Below are 14167 nucleotides of genomic sequence, written 5' to 3' on the forward strand. Positions count from 1 at the left end.
TTAGTATTGGAGGTTGGTCATGACGAAGCCTGAATGGTCATCGACAAGATAAGAAGGGTCATAGCCTACTGGGGCGAGGCTATATCTAGATATGGAGGACACCTAGTACGACGAGCCCGTACGTACGTGGACCGAGTAAGTAGAATGAATAGTCTTATTACCGAAGATAATGGCCGCGGCAGTGTTATAAATTGGTTGAAGCTCTTGTGTAGAGTCCTATTGGAAAGCTATTACGCCGCCGCATACTCGGCGAAGACTATCGAATAGCAAAACCCAGGGTGGACGACGAATAACAATATTCGTGTATTTGTCAGCGGATGTACCGTATTTCGAATATCGTAAATATTGACGATATTCGTTGCTTAGTCAGCTAGCTGGTAGTCAAGGCTCCCAATAGGTGTACGGGATCCCGTGCATTTAATTTTGTACGGGATCCCGTGCAATTACGTAAGCCTTCCTTTTTGGGATGCCCGCGCCGTTATCTATTCTCGCGAACGCGAACGCGTCCGCGTCGCGATGCACTCTCGCGATGCACTCAGTTCTTATCCTGTATAGTTGTAATGGCTAGTCTCTCTTCGTTTCCCGATGACTGTCTCCCACCTGAGGGTGATTACGAGTCACGAGAGGCCCTATTCCAGTCTATTAATAATTGGGCAGCAACACGGGGATATGCCTTTATTGTGGGGCGATCCACTAAGGAGAAATCAGGCAAATTGACGATTACCTACATGTGTGATCGAGCTTGCCGACCCCCAACTACATCGAAAGAACGGCAACGGAAAACAACTACCCGGCGAACCGACTGTAAGTTCTCAGTTACAGCAAAGCAATCCTTGGATCAGAGCACTTGGACCTTGAAGCATCGACCTGATCAGCAGCATTCCTTCCACAACCACGAGCCAAGTCAACACCCATCTGCACATCCAGCCCACCGGAAGCTTTCTAAAGAAGACCAATCAGTAATCGACAATCTAACGAATGCGGGGGTTACACCAAAAGATATCAGAACATACCTACATCAGTATCACACCACCTCAGCTACTCAACAAGATATTTACAACCGGATTGCAATAGCTAAGCGAGAGGCTCGTCAAGGCCAAAGTTCTATCCATGCACTAGCCAACCAACTTGACGAAGACGGCTTTTGGAGCCGGATACAGTTTGCACCAGATGGCCATGTTATAGCTGTTCTTTTTGCCCACCCAGACTCAATCATATACCTTCAAACTTACCCAGATATCTTACTTCCGGATTGCACCTATAAGACCAACAAGTACGGCATGCCACTTCTTGATATCATTGGAGTTGATGCCTGCCAGCGATCTTTTTGTATTGCTTTTGCATTCCTCAACGGCGAATCAGAACAGGATTACCTCTGGGCCCTTAACCAATTACAATCCCTTTACGAGACGCATAATATACGGCTTCCCTCGGTCATTCTTACAGATCGCTGTATTGCATGTATGAATGCTGTAGCAACCTGTTTTCCAGCTGCTGCCTCACTTCTCTGTTTATGGCACGCAAATAAAGCAGTTCTCCGACGCTGTCAGCCAGCCTTCACAACCCGTCAGCCAGGCCAGCAGCCCGGGCTTGAAGCTTGGAATCAGTTCTTTGCATTCTGGCACTCAATTATGAGCTCACTAGATGAAGCAATACTTCATCAGCAAGTACAGGAGCTTGAAAAGTAGTATCTTCCAAATCATATTGAAGAAGTTGGATATATTAAAACCACTTGGCTCGATTTATACAAGGAAAAGCTAGTCAAGGCTTGGGTTGATCAGCACCTACATTTTAGAAATGTGGTTACCTCACGGGTAGAAGGCATCCATGCGCTATTGAAGGGGTATCTCAAAAAGTATACCCTTGATCTCTTTGAGGCATGGCGAGCAATTAAGCATGCCTTAGTCAACCAGCTTGCAGAATTACGATCCAACCAAGCTAAACAGCAGATCCGGATACCAATTGAGCTCTCTGGGTCACTCTATAGCTCAGTACATGGTTGGATATCACACGAAGCACTTCGGAAAGTTGAAGAGCAACGTAAGCTGCTCATCAAAATACCACTACCAACCTGTACGGGCTCTTTTTCTCGGTCTTACGGATTGCCTTGTGTACACACGCTTAAAACTCTACTTGATCAGGATCATGCTCTTCAATTAGATCACTTTCGCCTCCATTGGCACTTACACCGTAATGGCACCCCCCAGCTACTCCTAGAGCCTCGCCAACGGATCGACCCAATTACTACGAATTCAACAATACCACGATCTAGTACTCAACGAGAGCCAAGTGGATTTGAGATAGTTGAAGCAGCTACACAATTTAAGGCATTACCTACGTGTAGTGCATGCCACGCAGTGGGGCATCGCATGAGCTCAAAGGCATGCCCCTTACGGTATGCAGGGCTAGCTGGCCCTGCTGCCGGCCCTGCTGCCGGCCTTGCTGCCGGCCCTGCTGCTGGCTTTACTGCCAGCCCTGCTGCTGGCCTTGCTGCCGGCCCTGCTGCCAGCCCTGCTGCTCCCCCTGCTTTAAGGGTTGATGACCCACGGGCTATCTACCAGCGATATACCAAAGCAAGAGAAAACTAGTATAATAACCAGCCCCGCAGCAGCATTAAGACCAATCAGCAATACCGTAAGGCAATGGGCTTACCCTTACGATATAATAAGGCAAGTTACCGGTGGTGCCTAGATTACAAGCAGATGACAAAGCATTGTTATGCTACAACAGGTGTAAGGGATTGGACGAAGGAGGAGATGATGGCTTACCTGAATTGGAGTAAATCAGAGGATGAAAGGTTTGATGCTTTAGTCGCGTAGGAAATGGAAGACCAACTATTTGATACTGGAAGATGAGGGGTGGATGAAATTTGGAGAAGGGTAGAAAGGGATATCGAAGAACCAGAGGCTTTATTTTCAGGTCAAGGGTCAGAAGATTGTATCGTTGTCAAATAGTTAGAATAAATCAACGGCGCGGGCATCCGAAAAAGGAAGCCTTACGTAATTGTACGGGGCCCCGTACAAAATTAAATGCACGGGATCCCGTACACCTATTGGGAGCCCGAATATCGCAGATTTGTCAGCAAATATTGACGAATATGCGATAATTGATTCGTCAGCAAACAATATATTGTCGCCCACCCTAGCAAAACCCATTCCGGAGTCTCGTTCTCCTACTCGATACTATATACGATAATCCTGTACGGTACTCGCCTACGTTACCTCTTGGCGTTACCCGGCGGCGCCCAGCCGTTGGGAAGTTTATTATAGGTTCCTCCCACCCCGTTTGCCCCTTTATTAGATAATCGTTCTACGGCTCAATGGATAGCGATATGAGCTTTTCGAGGCTTTCGTAGAGAGATGTATAGGCAGGGCTGAGCTCGTTAATACACGGCGTTAGTCGTACGTTAGTACCCATCGAGTTTATAGACTCAACCCCGCTCGGTAGCTACTAGTATTTGTAGGACAAGAGGTACACGCTGAGGTTTCCGATATCCTCATCTGTAAAAATATATCGCCAGGGCTGAGGTATCTCGGTATCCATACGCTCTTGCACCGTATCTGAACGGGTTCTTTTGTCGCCGTACCGTAGTGCCGTCTCTACTGTATAATCCGGACTGCTCGCGATATCGCCTTGGCGTGTGACCTGGCCCCCGTGAGCCAGAATCCGGCTTTTCCCCCAAACCAGCGGATATAGTAGCGAGTTGGCATATGTAGCGACACCGTCGCTTCCGACTTCTTTACGCTGCGCAAGCACGGACTGCACTCCTAACTGAAAGTTGGTATAGAGCTCAGGGCTCGCCAGTGCATCCGACTTGTAAACGCACGAGCCAGTGTCCGGCACGCGAAAGTGACGCTTCTCGTTGAAGTAAGCTGCCTTGTCGCGCAGCTCGCTCATAAGGGGTGTCGAGGAAAGAAATTCATTGCGCCAGCGATCCACCACATCCTGGCTGAAGATGTCAACATGCCAACCCGGCTTGTCGGTCACCTTGTTCATCACAGCGACCATAGCGAACTCGCGCTGGGTGATTGCGGGCACTTGCTTCCACTCCTTGAAGCCGTGCGCAAAGCGGTGTGAGATGGGGAGCTCCTTATCCAGAGGAAGGTCTGTGAAGCCAGGCACACGCAGCGGGCCGGCGCTTTTGTTGTCCATTCTTGGCGTTGTCATGTCGGCATTGGCATTCAGCTGCGCCGCTGGGAACAGCAATGCATGTTGCCGTTTGGATACAAGGAGGAGCGCAGAGAGAAGAAACGTTAGTTCTATATCACTGAGTTGGACATGGCTGAGCTGGACATGGCTGAGCTGTCCAAAACTATGACTCCTCACCTGACCAGAACCCCTCAGTTTCTTCACACACCTTCCTTCTTAACCTGGACACCAGAGCAACGTGAGATGCTGCCTTATACGAGTTCGTTTACGACTAATAGCAACCCCTAACCCTATGACCACGTTGGAATCAGATAGAGAGCCAAATAAAAAGGGAGCAGACAAACGTCGCTATTGCAGCACAATCAGCAGACTGGGAGAATGCCATTTAGTTTCAAGCTTTGATCCTTTGTCAAAGGGAATGTCTACTCGGGTCTTAGGCAACACCTTTTCGGACCCGCGCCCTGGCGCTAAGCCACTAAAAACCCACATTTGCCACCAAAAAAGAGGTTAGGTCTTGAGATGAAGCCAGCGCACCCAAATTTAGATTTACACTTCGGTTACAACATACTTCTAAATGCGGCAATTGACGCGTAGGGTCGTAGGATTCGCTCAAACTGTTCATTTCTGCAATGAAATCCTTGTTATTATGGCTCAATTGACGGTATTGTAGTCGAAGGTTGAAGGTTGGTGGATTTGGCGATAGCCTCAACCACAGGTAAAATTTTGGCTAGGTTTGGCTAGGTATGGCTCGGGCGCCCGGGCGCCCGGGCGCAGTTGAACTTAAATTGCACTGACCATCTAAAGATAAGTAGACCAGCCATTAATCTATTGTTTTTAGTGGGGAAAATAGGGTTTTCTCTGGGCTAGTTAGTAGCTTGGCACTGTACTTTTTGCTAATTCCGGTCCGAAAAGACGGTTTCTATGGTCCGAACAGACATTTCCTTGCCGAATGGGGTGCGCAATTTGTCCCTCCAAAATACCAAGCAATGTATTTGCGCCAAAATTCAACGTTGGCTCTTCCTTAACGTCGAGCAAAACACCAGCCGATGGTAGAGCCGAAAAACAACAACGGCTACTATCACCTAGCCTACGGGCTACTCGACTACAGAGCGCCAACGGAATCACAGACTACGCGCTTCTAACGCCCAGCTCAGCAGCCTCAAAGTGCCGCTGGAACCAGCTGACGGCCTGGTCCTCGCTTTGGTCGCCCCTCTCCCTCTGCTGCGGGTCATCGCGGTCGCCGCGCACCGCGAACCCGTGCTTTGCGCCCGGGTAGATGACGACCTCGTGAACGTCGCGAGCGGCCTGGGCGTTCTTGGCCTCGAGCAGCGCAACGACCTGCTGCATCTTGGCGCGGCCCATCCACTCGTCGTCGTCGCCGTTGGCCACGCTGAGCGGCTGCGCGACGCCCGCAATGTGCGCCGGTAGGCTTAGTAGGCTCGGGTGTGCCGTGAACGCGCAGTTGACGAGCGGGTGCTCGCGCCCGCCGGCGGCCGTGACGCGGTTCTCGGCCACGTCGTGCGTCAGCATCGTGGCATAAAGCCCGCCCCAGCAGAATCCGGCGACGCCGAGTTTCTGCAGACCCGGCGCGCCGTCAGCCCCAGCGCGCACGCCGCTCAAGAATGGCAGCATCCGGGGCTTGACCAGCGATGCGCGGCAGTTGTACGCGAACGACACCATGCTAGGGGCCACCTGCAGGATCGACCAAGCTCGCTTCAGCCGCCGCACGATCCAGCTGTCGGCGGCCGCGGGCTTGGATTCGAGCAGGACCATGGTGGACTCGGGCGGCGCGTGGCCTGTCTTGGTTAGCAGCGCACGATAGCGGTGGCGAACCAAGCGTCTCACCGTCCATGAAATCCGGCACGTACACGGTCGCGGGGATGCGCCGAGCGTACGCGTCGGCCAGGGCGCGCGTGTTGCGCAGTTTCCAGCCAAAGGCGTCGGGGATGATGACGACAGCGCCGAGCGGCTCCACACCCGGCCCCGGCACTGCGACGTACGTCGGCAGGCCGTGCAGCACTTCCTCCCCACCCGTCGGGGCGGCGTCGCCACGGAGCGTGCCCGAGAAGCAGTCTCTGCAGATAGGCATAGCAGCCATGTCGCAGACATCCAAGGTGCAGAGTGTTTGTTGGCGCGGAAAGCGGAACTTGACACGTGTAGCGGGTGCTGGCGCGGAAAATATACCTATTCCGCTTGCGGTGGAGGGGCGGAGGCGTCAGCCCCGATAACACCGAGTGCCGCACCTGGCATGTGGGCTAATAACGCTAATAACAGCTGGCATAGCCATGTTCAGGGCACTCCTGGGATGAAACCCCCCCTTTTGTGCCACGCTTCTGGCTCCCTTTTTCGACAAACTCGGTACGAGCACGACCATCGGCTGTAAAGGGGCATCTCGCAGCTCGCACTACGTGGAAGGCCGAACCTGGCGTGCAACAATGGTTGCGCAATACTGGGATGCAGCTACACTTGACCATAACTAATAAGCCTGCCAAATAGCGGCGGCTTGAATTTCGGTTCGTATACGCATGGGGGCCCCATGTACATGGCCCTATGATATGGCCTATGATATGAGAATATCGCGAAGAGGATGACCTTCCTCGGCGGCGCGCGCCATGTCCACGCCCTCAAATGCTTCGCCGTCCATCAGGCCATAAACATACGACTCCCCGAGGAGCGTAAACTCGTTTGCGGCAGCTTCTCTCAGCACAAACGGGACGCGTGCGCCGAGGAAGCAGCAGACGACATCGCCGACGTCAGCCTCGGTCGGCACCACCCCCACGTAGCCCTTCTCGGTTATGACGAGCTGCCGCCCGACGGTGAGGAAGCTCATGTAGTCACACATATCGTTGTCCGAATGGGCGGACGGTGTTTTGACCGGGAGGCCGTACGTGTAAGCCGCCCAGTTGGGCGGATGGATGCGCCTCTCGGATGTTTTTGGCTCCCAGTAGCGAGCTTTCGGGAGCCGCGCTGCCCCGGCCGCTGTCGCGTCCAGCTGCCGTCGATAGTCACGACACGCGGCGAGAAAGGCGTCCAGCTCGGCGCCTTCGGTGGAGCGGATGTTGATGCTCTTGCTGGCCATACGGATGCTGTCAACCACCACGCCTCGGACACTGAGTTGGCTGTCTTTCCCGTCCGCCGGGGCGACAATCTCGGCCACGGGCTCCGACTCTGTGCCGGCGCGGAGGGGGTAGTAGACGTCACTGAGCCCAATCAACCAACACTCGAGGTATCGCTCGGTCCAGTCGGGGACCCACGACGGCAGGCTCTCGATCCGCTGACTCCCTCGCGTGACGCACGACAAGAAGGCGAGGCCAACCCTCGGGAGAAGCCACGCGGCAGCTTCGACGTAGACCTGTGCAGCCGACTTCCCGTAGTCGGCCACGATCCTGTCCTTGTCGTCCGGGCCAAAGTCGAACATGGAGAGCAGCGCAAAGACCTTGTCGCGTGGATCCGTGGACAGGCAGCTGCGTACCTTGCAGAGCAGCGCCAAAAAGTCCTGGCCGCCGCTATGCTGGCGCCCGTGGCGGTTGCCGATGACGAGGGATTGCGGGACCAGTGTCGGGAGGGCTACGTGCCAGTGCTCCGTCTCCCAGGCCGGCCGGGAGTCGACCCAGATCTTGAACGGGCGGAACACGGCCCAGTCGACGAGACGGTCGCCGCACAGCAGCTGGGCCGTCTCTCGGCGCGCCATGAACACCTCCTGCAGTACCCAGACGCGCGTGAACCACGGGCGGCGATAGAAGTCGCCGATGGCGCTGCGGATGCCGAGCCCGCCCGTCATGTTGAACAAGATGGTTCCGGTGCCGGGGTCGCGGCTGTAGCGCGCAATGAAGTCGATGGCGGCGTCGCTCGAGTCGGACGTCTCGCCGACGTCGACAACGACCCGCGTTGCGTCGCGGTAGATGCCGCCCATCAGCGCCACCTGCGCGTTGCGCTCGGAGATGTCGTCCTGGTTGATGCACACGGCGTCGACCCAGAGGGCGCGCTGCGAGTCTGGGAGCCGCAGCCGGCGAAGGGCCGAGTGGCAGTTTTTGGTGACAGGCAGGACACGGCGCGCGGTTGATCCGTCGAGGGCGACGATATCGTGCATGTCATCGACATCACCCCATGCGTAGGAGAGGGCGTCATATGTGGGTGCTTCACTGAGCCGGTGCTCGGAGATGGTGATGGTGATGGGCGCTGTTCGGTCATCCGAGGGGTCGAGGTGGAGGAGGCGGATGCGGTCCTTTGACGGGAGAGGCTGGTAAGAGTATCGGATTAGCGGTTCTCGAACATCAAAAGGGCCTTGAGCTTGAGGAGGCGACGGATCGCCTTCTGCAGTTGAGGCGTCATCGGTTGGGGTAGTTGAGGCGTCTCCGGTTGGGGGTGAAGGATGATTGGTTGGCAGAGTCGAGGTAGGCTGGACCGACTGTGCAGCTACATGGGCGCGTTTCGAAGCGCGTTTGGCGAATATATTCCTGAGCGCCAAAAACATGGCGGCGGATTTGCTGTGCTGCGGCGGTTCCTTCAAATGTCGACAACCGCCACCATCCAGTTTCCAACTATCTGTGATATTTCCTCTGTTGCATTCCGATTGAGCAAGGCCCTCGAGGCTCCGACACGAAACGCTGGGCAGTTAGGCAGCTAGGCAGCTACCCCGCCACAGCACTGCCTCGCCCGAGGCAACTGGTGGGGAAGCCCAACTCGGCTGGTTCAATCGTGCCACCAGACCTCGTCATCAAGCTCACTGCAAGGCAATTTAGTAGGCGGGTTTACACAATTGCATCATCATCATCCAATAGTGCAAAAGGATCGGACCATTTTGACTGCACATCACACAGTTTTCACGCTACAACTTCATCGGCCGTCTACCACGGGTGAGTTGAAACGGGGTCTCTCGCAGGGAGGTTAGCAGACATGACACCATGAGTCGTGATGAAAAAAAAAATAAAAAAATAGCGGCTAGCAATAATGAGTTGGGATGTCTGGGAAATTGCAATTCGCGCCTTGACTCGGGGATGTCAAGGGAGAAGCAGACCCCGAGTCAAGGGATAAGCAGACGCTAATGAGGTATTGTTTCTAACCTGCTGCTGTTGTTTTGTTGTTGTTTTGTTGTTGTTTAACTACCGTCTTCCCCTCCTCACAGTTACAAGCTTAATTAATCTCAACCCATCCTGGCGGTACTGCTTGGCCCAGGTCGGATGTTCACGGAACACGCAAGACATTCGGATCCCGCAGCCGCCGACGGGCAGAACGTCTGCGGCAATCCGGAGGAGAGACCTCAGAGTCCGATCGTCCAGCTAGTTCTCCGCTCTTGGCTCTCGCCACACCTTGGCCTTCAAGCGGCTGTCATGCTCCAAATATGCTCCAAATTCAACCGCCTTGTCCTACTCTAAATCAATTTGCCGCTGGCAGGTCGTTGTCGTGTCTTGTGCCCTTGGCAGTCGAGATTTTCCGCCAAGACAACCGTCGACAAAGGCCATGTTGTTGCCCGAATCCGCGTTTCGCATGAGGTGGTGGAAGAACTCGGAAACAGCAACAGGCCATCTCGCGTCTTACAGGACGAACGACAGACCAAACGAGCCTTGGCAGAGAATATAGGCCGCTCTAATTCGCCTCTGCGGTGTTACAGAGTCCGGGATACTGGATTTCGGTCACCTTATCTGCCTCAGCCCTCGGGACCCAGCGCACGTCAACCGCCAGGCCTGGCGGAGGTCCCGTGAGTACGGTAAGACATGCTGCAGAGCTGACAGCGACACGGCAATGATCGGCGCGCCAAGCTGCAACAGAGGCGGCAGGAATGAGGAAAATGGCGGTCAGAGAACAGGGAAGTTGGGAACACAGGCCCAAGGCAGCCAATCTCCCCAGTGGGGAGCAATTTGCGTCCTCTCAGGCAATGGCCCGGCCTGATGACTTGGCCGTGTGTTCCCGAATCCCGACAGCGGCACGCAATTCGGGACAGGGCGCGGAAGGATGCGCAATGAGGGCGACAGCAGGTCGTGAGGCCCGGCCAAGCGTTCGAAGCATGGTCCTTATCTGCCTAAAATCTCCGCTGCTCGCCGTGGACCGCCTTCCGTCGGATCCCCCCCGCACTTTGTCTCTGCATGCTGCGCTGCCACGACTCTATTCGCCTGGGGGAGCCAATCCATCATCCGGGGCTCCTCCCGAGCACCGCCGCCAAGTAGCCCGGCCCTCTTGGCACACGCTGGGCACGCGCTTGGCAGCTTCCCGACGTCTTGGTACCCTGACGATTGGTCGTCGACCGAATGCTGGCACGAATTTCGACCGGGAGGGAGCAGGCACTCCATTTACCTACCTCTCTTCTCGCGGCTTTCCTCAAACGGCCCGCGTCCCTCAGTTCCAGCCGCCGCTCGCCACTCCCTCACAGCCCCGACGACAAAGCGAGAGCGCTGAAATGCACAAATAAAGCCCTCGACCCGCTGCTTGGATTTGGCACATCGTGGCCAGGTCTGTCGCAGTCTGATAGGATTGATCGTTGGGCACCATCAACCTCTGCTCCGCCGTCGCCCAAGCCGCCCAACCGCCTCTTATCGCTGCAGCCTTCAATGCGGCAACCACAACGTCCTTTTCGTCATCGCCAGCACCCCTGACGCCCACCGGCCGGCTTCTGCACCCACGCACCATGACGACAGCGGCAAACGCGGCCGTGAGGGAGAGCCGTCGGCGGTCGACGCCGCTCGACATTGAGCAGGTCAACGTCATGAAGGCCCTCACGGCCGCCGAGTACTCGCGGAGGCAGTTTGTCCTCAATTTTGCCGCTAGCAAGGACACGCGCCTCCTGATCCCCGGCCAAAAGGCCGACGCCATCAAGGCGGCCGAGGAGTCGGTCGTCGTGTGGATGAGCCACAATGGCTTCGGCACCGTCACCAACGAATACTTCAAGTACACGGTCGACATGCGGCTGTGGACGACACTGGGTATGTGCCTCGACTCTGCGCCCGTGGTTGTTACATGACGCTGACGTGCTGTGCAGTCGGCCAAGAGATCGAGTTCCCGTTTGCATTCATGGCCGGGTCCAGCCGCGAGAGCGACGTCGCCGGACGCCCCAAGAGCGAGGCCTTTCCTGTCAGCTACGACGAGGTGTCCCCGCTCGATCTGGTTCCAGTCGAGCGAGCCCCCACGCTGCCGCCCAAGCCGGACCTTCCCGAGGCCCAGAGGCCCCGTCGGCTTTCCCAGCAGCAGCCGGCAGCGCAGCAGTCGCAACAGCCGGAAGCCGCTGTCCAGTCGCCACAGCTGCAGCGGTCGGCCAAGGGAAAGCGTGCAGCTAGTGGCCCCGAGAAGAGAAGCCTGTCGCCGAGCAGCGTCGACGACCTCAAGATGGCCAAGAAGCTAAACCAGGACAAGTTTCCATTTCTGGTGCGTCTAGGCCGGTCGTGGTCCCGGCGCATGTCCTGATCTGGCACCACCTCATTATCGAAACGATGATTTCGTCTCATTTGAACTCGAATGGCAGCATGGGTGTGGACAGGCCGGGGTCATCTGGTTTTACTGGCTGAGGCCAGGCGGTGATAGGCCGTCGTTGAACCGGCTTCGGACCTGACATGGCCTTGGGCCCGGAGAGGGGTTGATGCGGGAGCGAGAGGTGGCGGGAAGCGCGCTTCCTCACGATCCGCGGCCAAGGCAGTGGGCTCCGGTCAGACCGCTGCTGCCGTGTGCGGCCACGTCACGCACCCACCAGACACGGCACGACCCTCTCAAGGGTGTGACGGGAAGCAATATGTTTCGGCTTGGCTTTCTCTTGGCATTGAACACTACTTGGCTGGGCTTGGGGCTTGGGGCTTGGGGCTTGGGGCTTGGGGCTTGGGCTGGGGCAACAACGGCCGCGTTTTGAACGAGTTGACAGTTCATCCACATCGCTGAGACAAAAAAATAGGTTAGCGAGTGTCTCATAGCAACAGCAATGAATCGAATTCAGGCTCTCTCGTCGGCACTTAACGTGGGTGCTTGACACAGAAACATGGTCTTGTCTTGTCTGTCGCTGGATGGTGCTTGCGTGTCGCCGGGCGTTCACCGAATGCCCCGGCGGGGCGTGGCCATGGTCCGAAGTGCACGTCGTCGAAAATGGCTTCCTCGTCTGACTATAAAGGGCGGCTTGCGTTAACGCTGCTGCACTTCCAGCCCTCATCGACATCAATCTCACAACAGCACATCACGTCTATTACCAGCAGCCACTCAATTCAAAAAACACACCACCACCAGTCATTGACATTAAACAGCAACAAAATGAAGACTGCCACTATCGCCTCCCTCTTTGCATTCGGCTTCGTCACGGCCGTCGGTGCTGATGGTAGCAACTGCTTTGGCGGTGGCCAAGAATTCCCCAGCGATATATCGCCGGTGAACTCTGAGATTGATGGTTTTTGTAAGGCAATTGATAGGGAGGCATGACGAATTGATAGGGAGGCATGACTCTTAGGGAGGCATGAAAATCCCGGTCGTTGATTGGCCCAATTTTTATTGTTAGTGCAAGTGAATTCTGCCACCAACCTTCCGAAGTCCTGTCTCAACTGACCCACAGAAGCTGCCCAGAGCTCCCTTCAGCTTGACGCGTTAAATCCAATGCACGTAACGAAGCGAAGCCATCACAAGCCCTCTTGACGAAGAATCCCTTGCTTTGCCAATATGGAAACCCGTTCGAGTCGCCATTCGAAGCGACAAGTAGGGAGCGATGATCTTGACGATCAATCGCATTCTCGGAAGCGCCAACGAACCAACAACAATACCCCACGATCCGACCCTTCGCCCTCGCGATCGGCCGTAAGCCAAAGCTCCAGTATCGGGCAATGGTACGGCATTGGGGATGAAGATGTATTGAGCAACCTCTTTGCTTCTCACCCGGAAACGTTTACTACTGTCCCACGCCCCCACGGATCACGCGGGCTCCATGCGCCCACGTGGCAGTTGCGATCCGACTATAAGCTTTACTTTTCGAACGATCTCCCTAGACCGGGGGGGCGATCGATGCAAGTCACGATACCGATACCCGGGCCAGAGCCTGATTTGCTGGCCAGTTCCTCTCCCGAACCAAGCCAGCAATCCAACGGACCTCTCTCTCCTCGGACGCAGTTCCGATCTGCCCTGCGATTGGTCCGAGAGGTCATCGGCGAGGAGCGTCGGCTCACTCAGGAATGTATCCGGTCTTTCGAAAGAGTATGCGCCTGGCGTGAGAAATGGGGTTGGTCGCCGGCTGATTCCGATACACTCGACAGCCCTCCGCCGTATTCGCCACCTCGCTCGCCACCTCGCTCGCCTGGAGCCGATCCAGCCAGCAGTACATCTCCGAACCCAAGCTCAACTTCTGCCCTCTCTGCCTCGCCGGCTCCGCCTTCGATCCCCAACCCACCTATCCCAGGTAACCCTGCACCTTCAGCGGAGGTTCTCTTTGGCTTGGTCAATATATTTGCCAAAGCTAATGGCTTTGGCATTGTTCGGCGACAAGGATATTCATATATGGGTCGGAGGATCCGATACTCGTTCCAATGCGATCGGTTTGGAGAGCCAAAACCCTCTCGCGGTGCAGGACTACGGGAGCGAAAGAGCAGGAAGTGTGGCTGTCAGTAGATAGTCATCGCCGAGGCTCTTCAAGAGGGGGAATGGCTTTTACGCCAGCATACAGATACCAAGCACAACCAGCATAACCATGGGCCAAGTCTTAATGCATCTGCACATCCGGTACACCGACGGCTCGGTGATTCCGTCAAGGCAACCATTGAATCGTCAAGTCGTCGAGTCGGTATTCGGTCTCGGGATATTCGAGCTATCGTTCAGGAACAGCATCCTGATTCGGTTTTTACTCGCCGAGATATTTAAAATGCTCGGTCTCTTATCATCCGAGAGAAACTGGGAGGTCACACTCCTACCGCAGCCCTCATCAAGCTGTTCGATTAGAAGGAGATCCCATACTTGGTCAAATGGGCCGACGAGGACCCAGACCGACCCGTCGGGCTTGTCTGGACCTTTCCATACTGTATCCAAACGTGGCAGCGATTCCCTGAAGTAATCAGCTTCGATAATACCT

General features: G+C 55.5%; 5 protein-coding genes across 5 annotated transcripts; 2 read left to right on the forward strand and 3 right to left on the reverse strand.

Annotated features, from left to right (window-relative positions):
- Positions 1-3450: 3450 nt before the first annotated feature.
- On the reverse strand, positions 3451-4771 carry B0T26DRAFT_763203 (uncharacterized protein; the record flags this gene model as incomplete). The annotated part of the gene is made up of 3 exons (XM_060446420.1): positions 3451-4193; positions 4358-4370; positions 4718-4771. The coding sequence occupies 3 exons, from the start codon at positions 4769-4771 to the stop codon at positions 3451-3453; spliced, it is 810 nt and encodes a 269-aa protein (XP_060304024.1).
- A 506-nt stretch (positions 4772-5277) lies between these two features.
- B0T26DRAFT_737577 (uncharacterized protein) lies at positions 5278-6247 on the reverse strand (the record flags this gene model as incomplete). The annotated part of the gene is made up of 2 exons (XM_060443467.1): positions 5278-5945; positions 5983-6247. The coding sequence occupies 2 exons, from the start codon at positions 6245-6247 to the stop codon at positions 5278-5280; spliced, it is 933 nt and encodes a 310-aa protein (XP_060304025.1).
- A 1194-nt stretch (positions 6248-7441) lies between these two features.
- B0T26DRAFT_624566 (heterokaryon incompatibility protein-domain-containing protein) lies at positions 7442-8416 on the reverse strand (the record flags this gene model as incomplete). The annotated part of the gene is made up of 1 exon (XM_060436144.1): positions 7442-8416. A coding segment is annotated over one exon (975 nt), but the record flags the coding sequence as incomplete, so codon positions are not given.
- A 2355-nt stretch (positions 8417-10771) lies between these two features.
- Positions 10772-11163, forward strand: B0T26DRAFT_630230 (uncharacterized protein; the record flags this gene model as incomplete). Its single annotated transcript, XM_060436269.1, has 2 exons — positions 10772-11066; positions 11123-11163. Coding segments are annotated over 2 exons (336 nt in total), but the record flags the coding sequence as incomplete, so codon positions are not given.
- Positions 11164-12359: 1196 nt separating this feature from the next.
- B0T26DRAFT_96929 (uncharacterized protein) lies at positions 12360-13647 on the forward strand. The gene is made up of 3 exons (XM_060448170.1): positions 12360-12608; positions 12671-13299; positions 13359-13647. The coding sequence occupies exons 2-3, from the start codon at positions 12772-12774 to the stop codon at positions 13503-13505; spliced, it is 675 nt and encodes a 224-aa protein (XP_060304028.1). The 5' UTR covers positions 12360-12608; positions 12671-12771; the 3' UTR covers positions 13506-13647.
- Positions 13648-14167: the final 520 nt, after the last annotated feature.

This window comes from Lasiosphaeria miniovina (assembly GCF_030549165.1).
Source record: "Lasiosphaeria miniovina strain SMH2392-1A chromosome Unknown B0T26scaffold_1, whole genome shotgun sequence".
NCBI classification, from domain to species: domain Eukaryota; kingdom Fungi; phylum Ascomycota; class Sordariomycetes; order Sordariales; family Lasiosphaeriaceae; genus Lasiosphaeria; species Lasiosphaeria miniovina.

What these genes read in the sequence shown, in the direction of transcription:
- B0T26DRAFT_96929 (XM_060448170.1), top strand. Translation starts at nt 12,772, where the DNA reads ATGGAAACCCGTTCGAGTCGCCATTCGAAGCGACAAGTAGGGAGCGAT. An exon ending in GTATCCGGTCTTTCGAAAGA is followed by an intron (nt 13,300 to 13,358) that starts GTATGCGCCTGG and finishes TACACTCGACAG; the next exon opens with CCCTCCGCCGTATTCGCCAC.